The following is a 20729-nucleotide window of genomic DNA, read 5'->3' as shown; positions in this document are numbered from 1 at the left end:
TTGGTCTCCATGGAGACCCCAGCCACAGTTGCAGGTGATAGCACAAGGCTGGGGTGCCATGAAGACTGGCCCTAGCCACACTGGCAGGGCACATGGCAGGAGAGGACAGGGGGCTGTTCCAGAGCCACTGGGATCTTGCAGTGTGGGCAGCTTGGTTGAGGCTAAGACAGAGCCACGATCTGCAGCCTGCATGCTCTGGGCAGGGGCACACAGGCAGCAGATCATGGCTCTGCCCTGGCTCGGGACCACACTGTCACCGCTGCAAGAAGCCAGGGCAAAGCCACGATCTGCTGCTCGTACACCCCTGCCAGGAGCATGCACGCTGCAGATCGCAGCACTGCCCTGGGCCCAACAAAGCTGCCCCTACTGCAAGCTCCCAGTGGCTCTGGAGCAACCCCCTGTCCTGTCCTGCCACACCGCTGCCAGTGTAGCTGGGGCCAGTCTCCATGGCAACCCCAGGCTTGCTATCCCAGCTGTGGCTGGGGTCTCCATGGAGACCGGCCCCAGCCATGAAGGCAGGGACTTCTGGGAAATGGAGTCCACTGCCAGCCAGGACTTTGCCTGCCCCTGCCCTACACTGTGCCACTGTCTGCAGAGTAAACGTAGCTTGAGTTAGTGCAGTTTGTGGATCAAGGAACTGAAAGAGAAATTAGAAAGATAATCAATTAAGTAAATGAATCTCAGCTGAACATGGGACGGGCCACGACCCCTTGCCTCTTCCTCCTGACCATCTGAGGTGGCCAGTCCTAGACATGCACGCATACGTACGTCTTTGTATGAATGTGTCCTCTTATGGGTTGTCATAGTAGCTGTACAAGTACTTGTATCCCTTGCATAAGTGTAAGTCTCTAGGGTGTATGAGTTCATTTATTTCTGACCTCATGCCAACAACACCTAATTCCCTGGAGAGCTCTCAGATGCATTTGTCACCCTGACGTAGCCATGCAAACTCACTGGGTCTTACACTTTGTGATCCACGTTTATCCTCGCAACAAGGCTGCAAAATAGGAGGCAACCCACATCTTTCATTTGGAAACAGTTGCAAGAATGCAGCAGTTTGGTTCAATTTGTAACACCATTGAAATAGCTCATCTGTATAATTAATCTTGCACTATGCTCATGTTCATTGCTGCTGTGGTCCACTAAAGAAGGCTTGTTTCCCCTCAACATAGGAGGCTACAGTGAGGATCTGTATATATTCCTAAGAGACTGCAGCACCAAAGACTAACATTGATGCTTCTAAGTATGACACAACTGTCTGAGAAATGTTTGTGAAGTTTGGATGTCTGCATGTCCAAATGTGCTCTATGCATGAATTGTATCTCAATATGCATGGGGCAGCAACAATGCTTTTAAACTAATTTAAATGTTAAAATAATGTGCTAGTGCCACTGTCCTAACTCAGTGGTAGCCTTCTGCTTAGAATAGCTGAACCCACTGCTCTCCTCTGCTAAGTTGATTAATAAAAATTATTTATTACACAAATCCTTTCTGTTGACAAGTTAAAATGGAGCCTCATCTTTCATATCTCCCTGAAGATTGCCACCTTGTGAGATTGAAAATACTCATTAAATTCCATCACCAGACAGGCACAAATGAGAGGGTGATTGTTTCTAAGCATGTGAAGGAAATCATTGGTAAACTCATTTGTTTGGATATCATTAACAGAACAATCGGAGAGGATCTCCAGGGGGTCCTCATGACCTTTGCTCGCAATCTCTTCATCATCCATCAAGAAATATCAGCACCTAATATGCAAGGCGAGACCAATTTTAAGGTGAGGTGTTAATTAACTAACGATCCTGGTTAATTTCTGTACAAGGGCTGAAAATACCTCATGCTGTATCGTAAACAAGTGCTAAACCATTCCTGTTTTATTGTTAGCAGTACATATTTTACAGTGTCTAGGTCAATATAGTAAGTCTCCCAGTGAACTTGTTAGTTAAATTTAATAGTTTGAAACTTTTTCTTTAAAAGCAGAGAGGTTCTAGCATGAAACACGAAATCTTTGGAGTTTCTCTTGTAAAGGTAAAGAAGCCCACCTTGCTGCTGTAGGTAATTGTCACAGGCTATAGGTAATTGCCTCTGGTTTCTTTTTAAAGGGATACAATCAAGATGACAAATTAAAAAACAAGCATCCCTATTTTACTAATAACCACTTGGATTATTACATTATTAGATTATTTTAAGAAATCCAACCCACCTTCCAGCAGCTAATCAGCTGCTTTAGCCCTTGCATGTCACCTTGAACGCTGAGCTAGATTATTCAATTTCTTTTTTGTTCCCTTCATCCAACCTCCTCTGGACAAAACCAGCCCACCTCGCCCAACCTCCTGCGCCAGGAGACGCTGCAAAGTCGAGACAGAGCTGCTGAGTTGGTCCTTGTAGCTTAAGGTTTTCTGTACTGGCAACGTTCCCCAAAGAATCGTTGGCGCTTGCTCTGTCAGTCTTTTGTGCCAGTCTGCTTGTTTAAAAGAGACTGGAGTGATAATGAATCCAGCCCTATGCTCAGCCTTGTCTATTTGCTGGCCCCAACCAAAAATAGTACATGCCAGCTAAGACCTGAAAAACAAGCTGACTATAAACAGTATATTTAGGAGGTAAGACATTCAATCTGCAAGAGGAAATAAATTGTAAAACTACAAACCTACCATTGGAACTACAATAAATTGTAACCTACAAGCAAAAGCACAGATTGCCAATATGATAAATATTTACAGCCTCGGTTGGCGAGGCGGTTCTTCCCTTGTCCCATACCAGCTTTTCGATCCAAAGAGTAGCATAACCTTCCAGCAACTATTCTCCTGCTAGCTCATATGCCCCTTCGCTTTACATCTGGACCATAGGCATTTTGTTGAAAGTTATGAGGGCACCTTGTTTATCAATTTGTGCTCTTAGTCATAGGGAATAAGTTTAAAACAGAGTCTTTTAAATGGTAAGTCTGTTTGTTCCTGTGCTGAGCAGAGTGTGAAATCACATTTTTCAGGTAAGCTCTAATCACGTTTCACCGTGTGTGGCAAAGTGGGGCTCCCCAGCTAGCCACAGTGCTAGTTTCCCCACTTGCCTTTGGGCACACCACGCACCTGTCTCACCTGCCATGCCTTGTTGCTAATTAATTAGAATATTAAGTAAGGTGGGAGGCTGCCCATTCTTGCCCCAATGCCAGGGGGCGCTATCTGCAGCTCCCATCCTCCCCTATACCGTAGCCCAAGTCTCACAGATGGCATCCAGACGACACAGTGATCCTGGCCTACAGCCGGACCAAGGTTAGGCCTCGTCGTCAGGCCTCAGTCACACACACGTTCATAGCGCCCTCCTCTCACTGGGGCCTCTCACACTCCGCCCTCTCACAGGGTGTCTTTCGTGCCTCAGCAACTTATTCTGCCTTGCTCCCTCTTGGAGTGGGCCCCTTAGGTGATAGGCTTTATCTAGTTAGTACCTTGGGTGGTCTTTTGGGCCTCTCCTGCAACCCTCACTTGGGGGTAGTGACCAGCCAATTACCCGACCAGGTCTAAGCTTCCTCTGGCCCCTTCTGGGCCAATATATATTTATCTATATCTATGTATAAACATATTGGGCTCTCAGCCCTCTGGCTTCCCCCCACTTTACTGGGGCTCCACACTACCTTCTCCCTGGGGCTGTCCCCTCACTGGGGCTCTACATCTCCCACTGTCCCACTTGGCAGGGCTCCACATATCTGCCATCTCACTAGGGCCGTCCCCTCACTGGGGTCCTCATTCCCCTCACTGGGGCTACTCATCTCTGCCCCCCTCACTTGGGGGGCTCCACACCGCCCCTCACTTGGGACCATGGGGCTTCCCTCCCCAGTGGGCTCAGGTGGCCATAGCCATGCCTGGCCCCAACTACTTTTCTTCAGGGTCCTACACCCTACAGGTCTCAGGCAGCTGCAGCCGTGCCTGGCCCCCACTCTCCCTCCTCGAGGTCTTGCACCCCACAGGGCTCAGGTGGCTGCGCCCATGCCTGGCCCCCACTACCTCCAAAGTTACCAGACCCACCTGGAGGTGAGGGCTGGGGTTAAGGCACCCCTACCTGCCTTTCACTGGGGTGGTAACTGGCCTGACATTTCCTGGGGGCTCCCACACCACTGAGAGCCCCACCAGGCCACTCACTCCTGGCAGGGTGCAGTTTTAGGTCATGCCGGGGACCAGGAGCCTCCTAGCCATCCCCTACAGCTCCTGCCCTTACCTCTGGGATGTTATGGAGCCTTGCAGCCAGGTGATGTTACTGCCTGCCCTGCCCTGCCAGCAGGGAACTGCCCTGTTTATTTGGGCGGCCAGAGATCTAAAATGGACGCTGCAATCATGCACCTGCTGGCTGCTTGGCTCCGGTCTTAAAGTGGCAGGCACCAACAGTGCCCTGCCACACCATGCAACAAACGAAACAAAGAAAACCATACTGAAAATGTAAACAGGGGTTTTTACTTCATTTTAGTTAGAGTGAATTAAGGATGATTAATATATGTGAAATAAAATTCAGCTTAATTCATTAAAAAAGAGAGAGACCATCTTGTTTTCCTGTTTACCTAAGACTTGTATATACAGCTACTCCTCGCTTAGCGTCATAATTCTTGAAAAATGTGACTTTAAGCAAAACAATGTTAAGCAAATCCAGTTACGTCACAGTAGTTATCTACTAGCAGGCGGCAGCCAAACGACGTTATTACTGAACATTGCGCGACTTTAAACGAGTACGTTCTCTAATAGATCCGTGACGTAATAACGGAACAACGTTAACCGGGATGGCGTTAAGTAAGGAGTACCTGTAGTTTCAAATAACTCCCTTGCATCCCATGGTAGCAGTGAAAAACTCCCTTGGTGCCTCCTGTCCTGGGCGTCACTGATTGCATTTTGAAAAGGCTGGCAGGCAGCAGAGCTTTTTGGCTGTTTTACTCCCCTGTAATACTCATTAAGTAACTTGTAGTCTTTGACTCTGTTACAGATGGCAATTCGAGACATTGAAGCAATCCTGGGAACTACAGCAGAGAACAAACTAAAATGTGAAGAAGAACAGTCCTCCAAAGCAGATGCTCCCCAAGAATAGTTCACTGAAATGTTTAAAGTATCTTATTATTTAAACCTCTCACAAAGCGGGGAAGGCGGGGGAGCTCCAATTTTAAGGAATGCAGGGAAAACATGATAACCTAATATTTTGTTGCCTCTATACATTGATATTTGACTTAATATTTACAGGGACTGAATGTTAATGATTACTGTGTACATTTAAATGATTAGTAAAAATAGTCCTAAAATACCCCTGTTTGTGCAAAAGGAAATCAGTAAAAAGCTGAAAAACAATACTTGCTGCCCATGCTATTCTACATGCCCTCACATTTGTATTTTGAATCCTGAGCACAGTGTCTGCCTTTCAAACCTTAGTCACAGATTCATAATTGCTGAGGTCAGAAGACATGTCACGATCTAACTAACAGCACAGCCACAGACTTTCATCCGGTGATTCCTGCCTCCAGTCCGTAACTTTTGGTTGAGCTAAATTGTCTCTCTCACATAAATCAACAGTCTTGATAAGAAGACAGGAGGTAGCAGGGAGTCTGCCACATCCCTCAATAAGTCAAGTGACTTCCCTGTTAAAAAAATCAGTGCCTTATTTTTAGTCTGGATTGGTCTAGATTTTGACAAATCTTGTTATGCCTTTGTCTGCAAATCTAAAAGAGTCCTTTGCTGTCAGAAATCTTCCATCTGCTGCAGTAGTTAAATTGGGATTAAGTTACCTTTGAAACTTCTTTTGGATGAACCAAACGGATAATGCTGTTTTAGTCTCCCATGGTGAGATGGCTTTTCTTGTCTTCAACTCATTCTGGCATCTCTTTTCTGAACTCTAAGTCACCAACATCCTTTTAAAAACATAAGTGCCAAAACTGGACATTATATTCCAATGATCATCTCACTAATGCTACGCACAGTAAAAATGCCACGTCCCAGCCTCTGCTTAGTATATCCAATGACTGTTGGCCACCATCTCCTACTAGGAGCTCATAATCAATTGGTCTCCATGACTCCTAAGGCCTGTTCAATGACCCCATTAATAGTTCCTTTTTTAGATATATCTATAAGCTAGTTTTTATCTGTTTGATACGTTCTCTGCTGATGCTGTGTGTAACTTTCTAATCAGTGTTTTACACGCATTAGAAAACCCCATATGACTACCACACTTACCTTTAGTAGGGTGGGTACATTGTTGCAGTCATGACAGTCTAGAAAATACGCGAGAAGCAAAGGATTTTTGATGATATCTTTTATTGGATGATACTGCACAGCTGAGAGAGATGTCAGACATGTCTTCGGACATGAGTGCCCTTCTTGAGGCACCTTCAGGACCCTTGCTTCTCGAGTTACCTATCTCAGCCAAACTTGCAGTCTCATCAAAAAAGACATGATTTTGTGTCACAAGACCTGTCACCCATAAAATTACATTGATGAGCATGAATTGTGTTTTTATTTTTTAAATCTGCACTGACTGCATGCCAGGCCAGCCTTTCCTGAGTTTGCCTGGGTTCCAGTAAGAACCTGTGTTTGCTTATTTACCCATCTTAAATATCAGCCATTGAGCTTTATTTTCATCCTCTGGATTGTCCTCAGCATTTCCAGATTTATAGAATAATGTTTTTTGTCCTTTGGTTTTGAAAAGGATTCTTTTCCTCTCCTCAAAACAATATTTATCCACCTAGAATTGATATAAATAATTTGGAGGTAAGTGGTAAAATATTTCTTTAGCGTCAAGTCCCTTGTCATTGCCAACAGGACAGGATGGTAGTGGACAGGGGAAGAACCGCCTCGCCAACCAAGGCTGTAATATTTATCTTCCTGGCAGACGGTGCTCTGGCTTGTAGTTTACAATTTATTTCCTCCTGCAGATTGAGTGTATTATCTCCTGAATATGCCAAGTCTCTTCCAACTTACTGCTCAAAAATTTCAAGCCAAGCCAGGATTTTCAAGGCTGTAATGGCATTTACTGTGCAGTCACAGGATATTCGTATTCTCTTTTTACGAATGCAGGTTTAACCAAAGTGCACGTGTGCCAGGATCCATTAAGTGAGTACATAATCTCCTGTATCAACCTTTGTATTTCCACGTTGGTTGACAAGGTAGTTAAAGATACAAGCAAGAACTTCCACATAAATGCTGACTTGAACCTCAGATAAGAATCTAAATTTACATACTGTAAAATTGCTTGTTTTTTTATGTCACATAATTTTAATAAAAAATTGGTTTTGGATGCACTAGCACCACATGTAGGTTTTCTGCTCTGGAATTCAGCCAACAAGCTTCCTTTCTAGAAGGCTTTTTTTCACTGCAGCTGGAAATAAGAGCAGCATGTCCCTTGCCTGTGGTAGGTACAACATTGATCTGTCACTTGCAAGGAGTCAGTTATCAAAAGACATTGCTAAGAATGCTGCGCTACTTGCTTATTAATCGTTGAGACAAAGAATTGCCATTTGTTCTCCTTTGGTGCTAGGATAAGCTCTTCCAGCTTTGTCCCCACTGCAGCCAAGGCATGCTATCTCTGTACTTGCTTCCTGCTAAAATAGGCCATTGCTGGATTTCTCACCAAGCCTCACCTATACGCAGTGTAGCATTCCCATTTGGTCACTAAAATACTGTGTGTATTGGGGTGGGAGGTCATTTCCCAAGTGTTTTATCAACCTGAGAGTTAGCAGTTTTCTTAAGGGCTAAAAAGAAGTCTTGATCCGAGCCAGAACAACATAAGGTCTGAGAGGCTCATTAGTTCACTGGCGCTCTAATAGATCACTGTGTCCTAGGTGGAAATGAAACCCTCTACCTCCTTATGCCTTTGTTCTGGTCTGACAAAAGAAAACTGTACCTGTTCTTGCTTAGCACACACGATCTGAAAGTCCTCTGGTGAGAGAAAGTGAAATCTACTGGAGGAGTTTTTAATTACTATTAGCATTTTGGAGCCTTGAGTCAATGGCAAGATTGAAATGATTTTAGTCTGTCACATTCAACTTGCAGCTGCTGGTGTCAAAAATGTTGTTTCATCATTATGGTGGTTATGGGCTGAAATACCAATTTGCAATCAATATGTGTTGTGTCATATGTTATACATGTCGTTATAACGTAGTCACATTTAGGTGCGTTTAGTCCCAAGCTCACACTACTACATTCCTCTGTTCCCCTAACCCAGAAAAAATGGTCCCTTGAATAAAGTTATAGGAACGATCACCGTGATCTAGGTTTGCAGAAGAGTAAGGCATGGGAGAAGCAGGATCGGCAGATGAAAGGATACTCGAGGTTGGTTACTTCTCAGATGCCAGAAGAGAACTCAACAGGTAGTAGGCAAGTGTTGGGGGCAGGGGGACTCCAGAGCCAAGAGTTGCTGTGGGATGTTTACTAGTAGGAGACAGAGTTGTCTTACAAGCTGGGAAATGGGTTGGTGGAGCAGTTGCAGAAAGTGTAGGCTGTTTAAAATACAATTCAGAGCTTCTAACTTGACACAGGTGCTAGTATGAATACATTCACCTAACATACCCTACAGACAGAAGAGTTCAAACAGATTTGAGAACTCAGCTATGTGCCTTGAAAAAAGGTTTGCAGTATTAGTATCACTAAGATGGGGCCTCCTGACATAAACCCTGAATAAATGGGATGATTTATGTATTAAAAATTCAGCATATGTAATAAAGATACTTCATTTACTTCTTATAGGGTGCATTTGCTCAGTGCACTGCATTGCTGTAGCGATGCGCTATATCACCATATGGTGATACAGCAATGGTAGTGGCGCACTCCCGTTTTAGCATGCCGCTACAGCGAAGTATTGGCAAAATCTAACTGTGCACCATGCACACCGTGCAGTACAGGCAGTTACTTCCAAAAGGAAGTACTAAAGCACAGTGCTGTAGCAATGATGTTGTACGGTGACTTGTAGAATACTTTACTTGAAATGATGGTAGTGAATGGAATAGCATTGGGAGCTCCTCACTTGATGAGAGCAAATACTTCATGGAAGTATTGCATTTGCGCTACAGATGATGCAATAAGATATTGATGCTTCTGTTTGGGAAACAGTCATCTAATGATTACAGCAAGGAACTGGGAACCAGGAGTTCCAAATTTGACTTTCACCCTATTTTTTTGTATAACTTGGAGCAAATCATTTAAACTCTCCCTCAGGCCTTACTTCTTTAGTAGCTTGCGCGCAGGTTTAATTTTATGGGCTGCGAATAATCCAAATGAGGTTAATCAGACTGTTCGACATGAGTTAAGCTTGTTCATATGTCTTTGAGAATATGGGCTTCATTTTCCCCATCTGTAAAATGTGACTCATACTGCACACACAATGTATAGTTGTGAGACTTAATATCTGCAAAGCAGTTTTGTGTTTTTGGGTAAAAATGAGTATAAAAGTACAAGAACATATTATGGAACAATATTATATTGTTCTGTGGGTAGAAAGCAAAATCTCTTCAGAAAGGCCTTCAAAATGAAGACTATTTTTCACTGAAACAATCTATTTCATGGTTGTGAAACTTTATTACTCCTGATGGAGGAGGACAATAGCTGTTACTGATCTTAAACTGCTAGTTTCTGGGGTATTTGGTGCATTTGACTCAGGTACACAAAATAATCTGTGCTATTTCAAAACCCGTTAAAAAAACCAAAATATTTTTTATATTGTATAGGAATTTTTTTTTATATTGCATTGTAAAACACAACAGTACAAAGTTGCATCTTGGTAAATCATGCATCTAGGGCTATATGCCAAAAGGCCGCAAGTTCCTAAGTCCTGTTTAACTCCCACTCGAGGTGGTGTAGTCCCAAACTGATCCCCTCCTAAAACCCTGCTGCCTAATGCACCTACCTACTTGTTCACTAGTAAAGTTCTCCAGGTGCTCCAAGTTCAGGACATGTGAACAAGCACCTCAATTCCCATCTTGCATCTAAGCCTTGGAGGTTATAAACTAAGCATTTCTCTGCTTGTGTTGCTTCCTCCTGCAGACATGCTTTGGGTACATCTAAAACATCAGCCTCTGTGCAAAACCGTGTGAGAAGAGGATGATGAACCCCCTGTTACACAACTCAGTAGTTAGGGCACTAGACTGGCACGTGAGAGGTTGGCTTTAATTTTTTCCTCAGTTGGAGAGGATTTAAATTTATACCTCCCACAAGTGTCCTACCCCGCCAGGCTCTAAGCTGTGCAGGGGTGTGACAGGGATAGTCACCTTCCTCCTTGTTGAAGCTGTTCCATTTTTACATTGAATACTTAAATATTTAGTGGGGCAAAGGAGAGCACTATAATTAGGGCACTACCTGCAAGAGAGGAGGGGAGATGCAGCCAGGTTGCAAGTAAGTCACCAATTTGGTGGCAGCAGAAGCAGTGGTGGCAGCCCACCTTTGTACCAGCCTGCATTATGTTTGTCTGCGACACTTAAAAGATTGCTGACACCTGACCTAAATGTAGGTTCTGCAGTGATCATCAGCACTGCGGTGCCTAGGTCCCTTGGTGGATCGGTCCCTAAGCGACTTACTTGAACTATAGAAGACCAGAGCTGAAGCGGACCTCAGAAAAGCAGCCAGTCTAGTTCAAACCAATGCTCAAGGCAGGATCCTCTCTCTCTAAACTGCTCCAGATAAGTGTTTATTAAACTGCCTTTAAAAACTTCCAGTAACCAATATGCAGACATATATTGGATATTAATTATGGCAGCAGCGAGCCCTGCTTTGCTCCCCCATGCAGTAGATAGTTCAGTCTGCCTACTATCTCCATGATCCTCACTTCAAGGCTTAGTGAGAAGTGACATGCATTTCAATAGTTTGTTTTGTTTTGTTACCAAAATGATACAAAAACGCAATGCATTCCAAAAAAAATACAGAGACCTTAATCTTACAACTGTTTTTTGTTATGCAGCCGTATTGTCCAGGTGGCTTGTTCTTCCTAAATGAAAGATGTTCACATGGATACCACAAAACACTTGGCTTTTTATCTGGACCTCAGCTTTAAATAACAGAAAATAAAATGCCAATCCCTTGCATTTTTTTTAACTTGAAACGTTTTGCTGATTGTGTGAAAACACATGTGCTGCCTCCTGCAAGAGGTAATAAATGCTGTGGACTTACACAGATAGATATAAATACATTTATTCAGTGAATGAAAGGCTGCTCTCCAAACAGCTATTGAATTATTTTTTCCTCTCCATGCATTTTTAAAAGAAAGAGCCACACAAGCATTTAAATCCACAGCTGTGAAATCTCTCAAAACTCCAAGCTAATCTATTTTAAAAATCAGAACTACTTATGCTGGGGTATGTTCACCAGATTTCAATTCAGCATAAATTTACAAGTACATGTATTGGGGTTAAAATGTAAACTGACCGTGAACTATACTAGCAAGGTAGTGTTGCTAGAGTATAAGACATTAGTCCAATCCACATTTAAATGAACCACAACATCAGGTCCCACTTTCTTTTCAGTCATTGTTTCTGCTAATAAAGAAAGATATTCAAGCTAACTATATGCTCTATTAATTATAAGAAGGTGTACTTGAGTCAAATTTGTTACTGAGGATGATTAATAATTACTGGTTCTACACACATGTAGTACATTACAGTAAATAAACAGGGTATGTTGTTGGATAGTAATTGATTAATTAGCACATTCATACTACACAGCTCAATGGTCTAAGATTGCTGAGTTTGAGATATTGCTCATAATTATTACAAGGGGAAAAAAACCCAGCTCCGTTTCTGAGTTTACTCTTCTGTAGTCATTTTTTTCCTCATATAGAATATTAATGGGTCAAAACCTTAAGTTTTATTTAGATTAAAACTCCCAGGAATGTGATTTGTTATGATGTTAAAGATCTTCTCTTTGAAGAGGCCTGAAATACTCAAAGAACGAAATTCTAACCTCCGAAGTTCTCATCAGACTTCGTCCAGTTCAACCAACGCGGCGTATCTGTACCGGGGCCCTCTCGCTGGCATTAACCCCCTCCACACCGCAGCGGCGAAACGTGCCAAGGAAAGGCAGGGTGACCGGGCGGCCGGGGGGACAAACGAAACGGCAAGGCACAGACGTGCGTGACCGCGCGGCTCCGGCCAGCGACACGGGCAGGGGCTGCTCGGTGCGCACCACCCCGGCCTGTCCTGGCCCGCGGGGGCTGCCGGCGGCAGGAGAGCGCCCCGAGCGGGCTGCGCTGTCGGGCCGCTCCCGGCCTGCGCCGCGGGGGCCGCCTCTTTCCCCCGCCGGGGCAGCTGCCACCTCCCGGCGGGGCAGTCGCCTTCCCCGTCCTCTTCGTGCAGCCTCTGCTCTTCCCCTCCATGACGACCCTTTCGCCCGCCGGCAGCCTGTCCCCGCAGAACGCTGCTGGGCGCTTCTTCCACGGGCTCTCCGCTCCCCCAGGGACCCCTCCCTCCTGCCCCCCAAATGACTCCCTCCTGCCCCCCAATAACCAGGAACCCCAGGTGACTCCCCTGCCCCTCATAACCGGGGACCCCCAGGAGTGACCCTCCCCTGCTCCCCCTCCCAACTAGGAACCCTTCAGGTGTCCCCCTATTGCCCCTCCATAACCAGTAACCCACAAATGACTCCTTACTGCCCCCTCCCAGCTAGGCACCCCCATGAGTGCCCCCTGCTACCCCATAGCCAAGGCCCTCCCCTCAATCGCCTCCCCCGGGGCCGCCGCGCGTCACGAGCGCAGGCCCCGCCCCCGGCCCAACTGCCGCCCGCAGGCCCCGCCCCCGGCCCAACGGCGGCCCGGCGGCGCGCATGCGCAGTGCGGTGGCGTCGGTGGCGGGCCGGGCCGGGCCGATGGAGGCGCTGCGGGCGCTGCACGGCGCGGCGGTGTGGTTGGCGCTGTTGCCGTGGGGCGGGCTGCGGGCGGGCCCGGGCGCCGTGGGGCGTCCCGCGGCGTCCGAGGTGCTGAGCCAGCACCTGGCGCAGCGCGGCCTGCCGCCCTGGACCTCGTTCTGCGTCAAGTACAGCGCCGTGCGCAACGACCAGTTCGGCCGCTCCCACTTCAACTGGGCCGTGCGCGGCACCAACTACCGCGTGCTGCGCACCGGCTGCTTCCCCTTCGTCAAGTACCACTGCTCCCGCGGGCCGCCGCTGCCCCTAGCCCGCCTCGACGCCGCCTTCGCCGCCATCAAGCTCATCAACGCCGGTGAGGGCCGGGCCCGCCCTCCCCTCCCCTCCTCCGGCCGGGGCGGGGGGCGGGGCAGCGCCGGGAGCAGCCGCGGGGGGGGGGCAGTAGTGGCAGCAATACTCGTGGCAGTGGCAGTCATAATGCCAGCAGTGATCATAACAGTGGCAGTAATAATGGAGACAGGGCTAATAGTGGCAGCAATACTGATGCTAGTAATAGTGGCCGTAATAATAGTGACTCGTGGCAGTAATCGTGACAGTGGCAGTGCCCACAGTGATAATAGTGGCAGTAGTGACAGAAGGAATAGTGGCAGTAATAATCGTGACAGTAATAAACAGCAATAATGGAGATGGTAGTAATAGTGGCAGCAATAATGATAATGGTAATAGTGGTCGTAATAACAGTGACTAGTAGTAATCATGACGGTAGTAATAGTGACAGTGCTGGCAGTAATAATAACGCTAGTAATAATAGCGACAGTAGTGGCAGTAATAGGGACTAGTAAAACAGTAGTGGCAATAGTGACAGTAATAACTGTAATAGTGACAGTAACAGTGCAAGTAGTAATGGCGGCAATAATCATGACAGTGGCAGTCACAGCAGTAGTGACAAATAGTGGCAGTAGTGACAGTGGTGGCAGTGCCAGGAGTGGCAGTAATCATGGGCCGGTGCCGGGGGGTATGGAAAACCCCCCCACACATTTGTTCACAAGAACAGCTGGGAAACCCTTTAAAGCCGCAGCGTAACTGCCAGGGGAGAGCGGTGGGCAGCTGGGAGGGTCCAGGAGTTCTGCAAGAGGCAGCGCGCTCTCTTGCTGGGCGGGCTGTGTGGTTGGGGTGAAGTTAGACTTCAATGCAAGGCGTTCTTGGTCAGGTCTGGGACGAGTCTGATAATGTGCGGGATAATCTTGGTGCACTGCGCAGGTAGGACTGTTCATGGGTGGTTAATAGCAGTTACAATGAAGGTTACAGGTCTTTTGTGTTAATGCAGATTGTTGGGACTTGGACTTTGACACTGAATTGTTTAATTTAGACCACAACAATGACTTCCCACTTAGTAAGATTTGCAAGGAAGTAATTTTTGGTTTAAACCAGGTGGCACGTTTGATTCTGACCTGTCTATTGAGACAGCATCTATCGATATCAATATCTTCCTGCTGCTGCTGTGTCCTTTAAGACATAGCCTTATTTCTGTTTGCACAACATTAAATCTCCTATCCAGGCCCTCCTCTTTTTTTTTTCTTTTTTTTAATAGATTTCATACATTTTAGGGTCGGAAGGGACCCTATTAGATTATCACGTCCGACCTTCTGGCCTGGGCAAGAAAGAGTACTGGGGCCAGATGACTCCAGGCAGGTGTCTGTCCAATTTCCTCTTAACTACCTCCAAGGAAGGGAACAGCACCATCTCCCTTGGAGCCCATTCCATATTTTGGCAACCCTCGCTGTAAAGAATTTTTTCCTGATGTCCAGTCTGAATTTGCTCTCCTTCAGTTTGTGGCCACTGTTTCTAGTTACCCTGATGGGCACCAAACAGAGTATCCCCTGTTTCCTGCTGTCCCCCCCAGTGAGTTTCTAGGCGGCCACAAGATCACCTCTCAGCCTTCTGTTGCAGAGACTGAAGAGATTCAAGTCCCTCAATTGGTCCTCATAGGGTTTTTTCTGTAGGCCTTTAACCAGATGGGTGGCCTCCTCTGAACCCTTTCCAGGTTATCCACATCCCTCCTGAAGTGCAGCACCCAAACCTGGATGCAGTACTCTAGCTGCGGCCTGACCAATGCTGTATAGAGGGGAAGTATCACTTCCCTTGACCTATGTACCTACTTATGCAAGAAAGAGAGCAGTTAGCTTTACTTATTACCTCGTCACACTGGTCCCTTTCTGCAGTTGTTCTACTTAGAGTGGTACTTCCCAGGCTGTAGGAGTGTTAATGATTCTTCCTCCCTAGGTGCAAGACATGACGCTATCTTTGTTAAACTGCATCCTATTCTGTTCCACCTACTTCCCCTGCCTGTCCAAATCCACCTGGATTTGCTCCCTGCCCCCTAGTTTGTTCACCTCCCCCCCATAGTTTGGTGTTATCTGCAAACTTGGACAGAATGCTTTCTACTCCCTTGTCCAAATTACTGATGAAGATATTGAGCAGTACTGGTCCCAGGATAGAGCTGTGGAGGACTCCATTGCCCACATTTCTCCAGGTAGAAACCTCTCAATTAGTAATTACATAATCTCCACTTCTCTGGCCCTTCTGATACAAGACAAATACCTCCTATAACTTTTTTTTTTTAAAAGCACCTGTTATAAGGATCATTATTCAGACAATTGCTCTCCTTTTCGGAGAACCAGGTTCAGAAATATACTGAAGTACACCTGGTTACAGGCAGTCCTGTTGAAGTCACCAGGACCACGCACGTGCTAGCATCTCACCATTGTTCTGACTTTGTTGCTTTCCACTCATTACGTTTGAACTTAAACCAGGTCTTAAAAGGCACTGACTGTATTAGTTTTTCCCTTCATAGTCTCTGTGTTGGTGTGAATTTTCTTGATAACTTTGCAGTGTTTGACAACTTTTTCTTTCTCACAGGTATCCCAACCTTATTATATGGAATTATCTCCTGGTTCTTTGCCAATGTCACAGAAACTGTTCACACAAGCTGTGGCCCAGTGACAATCTATTTTCTAAATAAAGAAGATAAAGGTGCCCTGTACTGAAATGATGTATTCAATTGCTTCTCATCTGGTGGGTTTTCACATTGCTTTATTATTGTTGTTTTTAATGTTTGCTGTTTAAAATATGAAGAAAGCAACAGTCTGTTTTCAGTGCATTGTTTTCAGACTTTCTCAATGTACTTTGTTCAGCTACAACATTTTTCTTATTTGGGCAGAGGGAAGAAGTGAATGTTAGAGTCAGTGAAGATGAAGAAATCAACAGCTTTGGAAAATGAATTGATTCTACTGTCCTCAGAGGTGTTAGCTGTCAAATCAATGACTGAAATACTTATTATTGGGCATGAGCTACTGATGTATTTTTTTTCTTGTTGATATACATTTGGCCATGATTATAATTGAAATATATCTTTAAGCAAGCAAATTCTCTAAAAATGTTGCATATAATTATACATTACTTGGATTTTGGATTCTGTGTATACAGTGGATTCTTTCAGCTTGTGATTATCCTTACAGCTACTCACAGTCTGAAAAAGTCTATTGTTATACCAACCTGTTTTTTACAAATGCGGTGAAATGCTCAGTTAAGCACCCATCCCAAAATTAAAATCCACATGAACAGAATATCATCTGTGTGCATCTGAACACTCTCATTCTGAACACATTTTAAAAACTAATTATCAGTTGCTTCCATCTTTATCTTTTGGTCCTTGAGCTCAGGGGTCTATGTTTCTTTTGTTACATTTAGTTTTATCCCTAACATGTCCAGCAGTCTAAAAGATGTAGTTCTCTACTCTTCTTTACAGATTATTGATATTGGTAACCACTGAAAAAAAACCTGTCATTCTTCTAAGGTCATGGCACATGGAGAAAATTAAATATTTTCACCTATTATTAATATTCTGAGATGTTAGAATTCCTGGATGGCGGGAGATTAAAAGAGTACTTAAATTCAAAACTGGGTGAAGAGATGGTTTAGTGGGAGCCAGCCATCAAACTAATCAAGAGTCTGAGTGCCAAAATGTTCCTGGTCAGCCCCCAAAAGAGAGGTTTATTTATTTGACATGTTTGTTTTTAGTGTTTGGGATTACTTTTTGGTGTTAGTAATGATGGACTCGTAAACTTAGTGGCGTAAGCCACTTTTCACCTCTTGCACAGAAAGGATGTGTACTAATTACAGCCACTCAAAGCTGGAGGCAGAATTGTCACTCTTCCAGAAAGGTAGTGATCACTACTAGTAGAGAAAAGCCAAGAAAGTGCTCAGAAAGATTGGCACTGAAAGAGTATGGTCAAACAATACAGTAAAGAAAGGGAGCTGTGGGAGAGAGAGTCATTAATTTTGGTATAAATGACATTGTGCTGGTCAGGGGAATCTCAGGTGCTTTTAAAAAACAAAACAAAGGTAATCTCGTTTGCACCTGGGAGGAGGGAAGATAATTGGAAGGTGTTCTTAAAGACAGTATCTAGGTTATACCTCTGTGTAGCTAGTTATATAGCAAGGTTCTGAACTATCCAAACAGTTTAGGGAGAGCAGGGGTCTAGATGTGAATCTTGTGTGTCATTTGAATGATGGAAATAATACAGTCCAAGTAGAGTTACTTGGGGATGAACAGAGACACTTTGTTGCATAACAGCTGTCTAACCGGTGTAAGAGACATTTGTATGCTGTGAATGGTTTTGTTTTACAGTATCGTTCAGCAAGTAATGTCTTTTGTATTGAAAATAAATGTGCGAAAAACTTAAAATACAATCACTGGTATGAAGCTTGGTTTACACAAGAGTGTTTTGTGGATAGAAATAAAGTTCTGTCAACAAAACCTTGTGTTCATCTACCTACGTAATGCCCGAAGGCTAACAAAAACCTAGGTTTGTGTTGGCTAAGACATACCGCCTCCCTTAGTGACACAATGATCATGTCCTTATAAACCAAACAAAGAAGGGCATTCTTTGGCTCAGTTAGTGCAGGAAGACTGCTGCAGCTAACATGTGATGCCACCTGTTCTGGTCATGGCTATTGCCAGTGTGGGTATAATTATTGTCCAAATTCAAGCTGGAAATCATGGCCCACCCCCCTTCTCACGCTGTTCCTAATCTCCCTTCTGTCTTGGGAAAGCCTCTTTCCTTGTCCTGCCACCTGTGTAAGGACAGGTATGGCTTGCCACAGAGGAGTGCACTCTGAAATCCTGTCCTTCTGATTAGAGCAAGGAGGAAGTGCTGGTCCTCCTCAGCCACTAGTCTGTATCAGCTCCACTAGAATTGCGGGAAGAGTCATTTACAAGGGCAGAGCATGGCAGCGAGTTCAAGTGGGCTCCCTGCCAGCTCTACCGCAGGGTTAACGTGTGGAACAACAAAATGGGAGCTGCTTCACTGATGTGCCCCTTTTTGTTGAGAGCCTCACACCGTTTTTTGGCAGGGAATGAGCCATGACACTGACTGTGGATATCTTGCAGGATCTCGAGGAGGGAACCTCCAAAGCAGTGAGGCGAACAGTGATACCTTGGACAAGCAGGAGGGAGATTGCCAAGGCAGATCATAACTCATTGTGCCCTGCTCTGCTTTGGACCAGGTGTTCCATATGCAGACCAGTCAAAGGCAGAACCAGTCCCAGAGAACAGAATGCACCAAGAAAGAAGACAGTGTTGGTAAATGTGACTTCTTTTTTTCCTTTCCATCCCAGTACACACTTCCTCTCCTGGAACATCCCCCTCGCAGACCAGTTCTGAAATAGCATCCTGTCCCACGTGCATAAAACACAAGGTATGCTGGTTCACAGGATTTTTTTTTCAGTAAGTTTTTGTGGTTACCTTTCCATTTATACTACCATAATAAATTTAACAAGCTCCATGTCTTTCCTTTTATCAGTGTTCTTGGCTAGGCTGGTCATATGAGGCGCATCTTTAACATTAGTGGCAAGGCCAACACTGATGAAGAAATGAAAAAGATGCTCCAGGGAGGACATATTCCTAGGGTATTGAAATACACAGACATGGACAAGAAGCAGCTGAATGAGGGGCCATGAATGGAGAGTAAGTAGAGGAAGGTGCTGTAAGAAATAAATGGTCAGCCATCAGATACAGAACATTGCACCCCTCTCCCCTTTTTAACCCATGGAAAATGCCATCTACAAGGAGTCTTGCACACTATCTGTGCCATGACATAGATATAACCACTGCCCCCCAAGCATCCCCTCAGCATCAACAGAAGTGCAAGAAAATTACAGCTTCCCGGAGCTCAAAGACTAGCCTATGTGCTGAAAAGCACTTGAACTTTCTTCTTCAGGACTTTGCATATCCTGATGTGAAATGCTTATGTTGCCTTTTCTGGCTGATTACTCATGAGTTGACTTGATCTGTCTGTTTTCATGAATGTATACATTGCGCTACAGTTTGTTTCACCCCAAATAAAATCTTTTCTATTGAATACTGTTCTGTTCTCAGTGTTAAAAAAATCATGGTTGCCTATAGGGCACAGACAAAAAAATCACATAATGTAGTGATGTGCTTTTTTTGAGACTTGGCCAAATTATCACCTCATGTCTGAATGTTTAGACTATAAGCTGTTCATCTAACCTTGTATGTAAAATTTCCACTTGTCCATAGGCAGAACAGATTTGATCATATTAAAGAACAATTCAGCATCCCCAGTGGTGGTGGAGAAAGAAAACACATGGGATTAGACTTCCAGAAATTGTCATGTGAATTGGAGATGGGACAAAGCAGAGGAAAAGAGTGTGGAAAATGCACCCCAAACACCTGCATACACCTGCATTTCCTTTAGTGCAGCATCAGCATCCATAAATGTGCCACTCAGGTTCCAAAATGCATTGCAGGGGAGAATGCTGTCACTGGCCTACGTGCCCAGTGTGCTTCACCTATAGCTGACACAGCTGTTGGTGGCAAGGGTACACAGCACTTGCACAATCAGTAGCCTGCTTGCACACTTTGGTGGCTCAGGACAGTTGACTGCTGTAAGCCAAGAGGACTTTTCTTTATAGGTGAAGCCTGCCATGTGAGATGATGTACAATGAAACCTAAATATTGTTGAGCATGGTTTGCAAATATTAAACTGTTTCATGCTGTCTTAAAGTAGTGTTCTTGCTTGTCTAAAAGCGACACTAAATAAAACTTTAATCAAAGAAGCACTTACACCAGTATATTTAGTACTAAGGAATATTCTTGACACAAGTTAAATAAATAGCTTTCCCAGAAGAGGAGATGGTGTTACATTAAGCTTCATTAATAATAAAACTGGCTATTAGCATTTCGCTAGAATGGCTAGAACTGATTTCCTCTGTAATGGGCAAAGTTAAATAACTACAGCTCATAAGTTTAAAGTCAAATACTGCTCATTCATTGCTACTGATCTTGTCAATATTTTTCTGTAAAGGTTTGGTCTCAACACAAGGCTGATAAAATGGTTTTTAATTACCAGACTATAAATACAGCGTTTCATTGGAGTTGCACCTCCACTCACTGCAGCTTGTTTGATTTCTGATAATGTGTACTGCTGACTTTGCTTACCTGTTTTTCAATAAATGCAGGCAACGTGATTCCTTGTCCATATAGAGATGGGCAAGTCTCCTTAGAGAACGTCTTTGACAAACTACTGTATTGATCACTGCAATTCTGTGCTGCTTGCAGCATTAAATAGAGACTTGATTTCTTGTTCAATGCTCTCACTGTGTAACAATTAAGCAAATGTAATATTTTCTTGTATTACATGAAAATCAATAGACCTCTTGCTCTTGCAGAGTTGATCAGGCTAAAGGATGAACTGGAAGATGGCTGAGGGCAGAGTTCAAATATAATATAATTCGTTGGATTCATTAAGACTTGTGTGTGACCCATTGGAACACTTAAAGAAAAATACACCATTCATAAAGGATGATGTTTTCGTGTACACAAATGTTGAATATAATTATTGAGTT

At 44.5% G+C, this 20729-nt stretch overlaps 2 protein-coding genes across 8 annotated transcripts in view; both read left to right on the top strand.

The window, feature by feature from the left end:
* The window catches only part of IQCH (IQ motif containing H), a 115759-nt gene extending 108495 nt beyond the window's left edge, over positions 1-7264 (top strand). For both annotated transcript variants that reach the window (XM_090028365.1, XM_090028364.1), the window contains 2 exons: positions 1669-1777; positions 4960-7264. In XM_090028365.1, the coding sequence (XP_089884491.1) occupies positions 1669-1777; positions 4960-5061 (211 nt within the window). In that variant the 3' untranslated portion in view covers positions 5062-7264. The remainder of the gene's footprint in view (positions 1-1668; positions 1778-4959) is intronic.
* Positions 7265-12701: 5437 nt separating this feature from the next.
* Positions 12702-19953, top strand: C15H15orf61 (chromosome 15 C15orf61 homolog). 6 transcript variants are annotated; one of them, XR_016439404.1, is made up of 4 exons: positions 12704-13155; positions 15720-15875; positions 18369-18559; positions 18665-19953. XR_016439404.1 is itself a non-coding variant. In XM_090029475.1 (3 exons), exons 1-2 carry the CDS (start codon positions 12762-12764, stop codon positions 15845-15847), a joined length of 522 nt encoding a protein of 173 aa, XP_089885601.1. In that variant the 5' UTR covers positions 12702-12761; the 3' UTR covers positions 15848-15875; positions 16021-18246. The 6 variants fall into 6 exon arrangements, 3 of the variants coding, with proteins under 3 accessions (XP_089885601.1, XP_089885599.1, XP_089885600.1); XR_016439402.1 differs by having other exon boundaries at positions 12710-13155; positions 18253-18559; XR_016439403.1 differs by having other exon boundaries at positions 12721-13155; positions 18480-18559.
* Positions 19954-20729: the final 776 nt, after the last annotated feature.

Source organism: Crocodylus siamensis, chromosome 15, assembly GCF_052110815.1.
Source record: "Crocodylus siamensis isolate JL-2025a chromosome 15, ASM5211081v1, whole genome shotgun sequence".
Taxonomy (NCBI): Eukaryota; Metazoa; Chordata; order Crocodylia; family Crocodylidae; genus Crocodylus; species Crocodylus siamensis.
This window is presented reverse-complemented; position numbering and strand designations above follow the sequence as displayed.

Excerpts from the sequence above, each read along its gene's own strand:
- C15H15orf61 (XM_090029473.1), top strand. The coding sequence starts at position 12,762 with ATGCGCAGTGCGGTGGCGTCGGTGGCGGGCCGGGCCGGGCCGATGGAG. Across the intron at positions 13,156-15,719 it reads CATCAAGCTCATCAACGCCG|GTATCCCAACCTTATTATAT; the intron begins GTGAGGGCCGGG and ends TCTTTCTCACAG.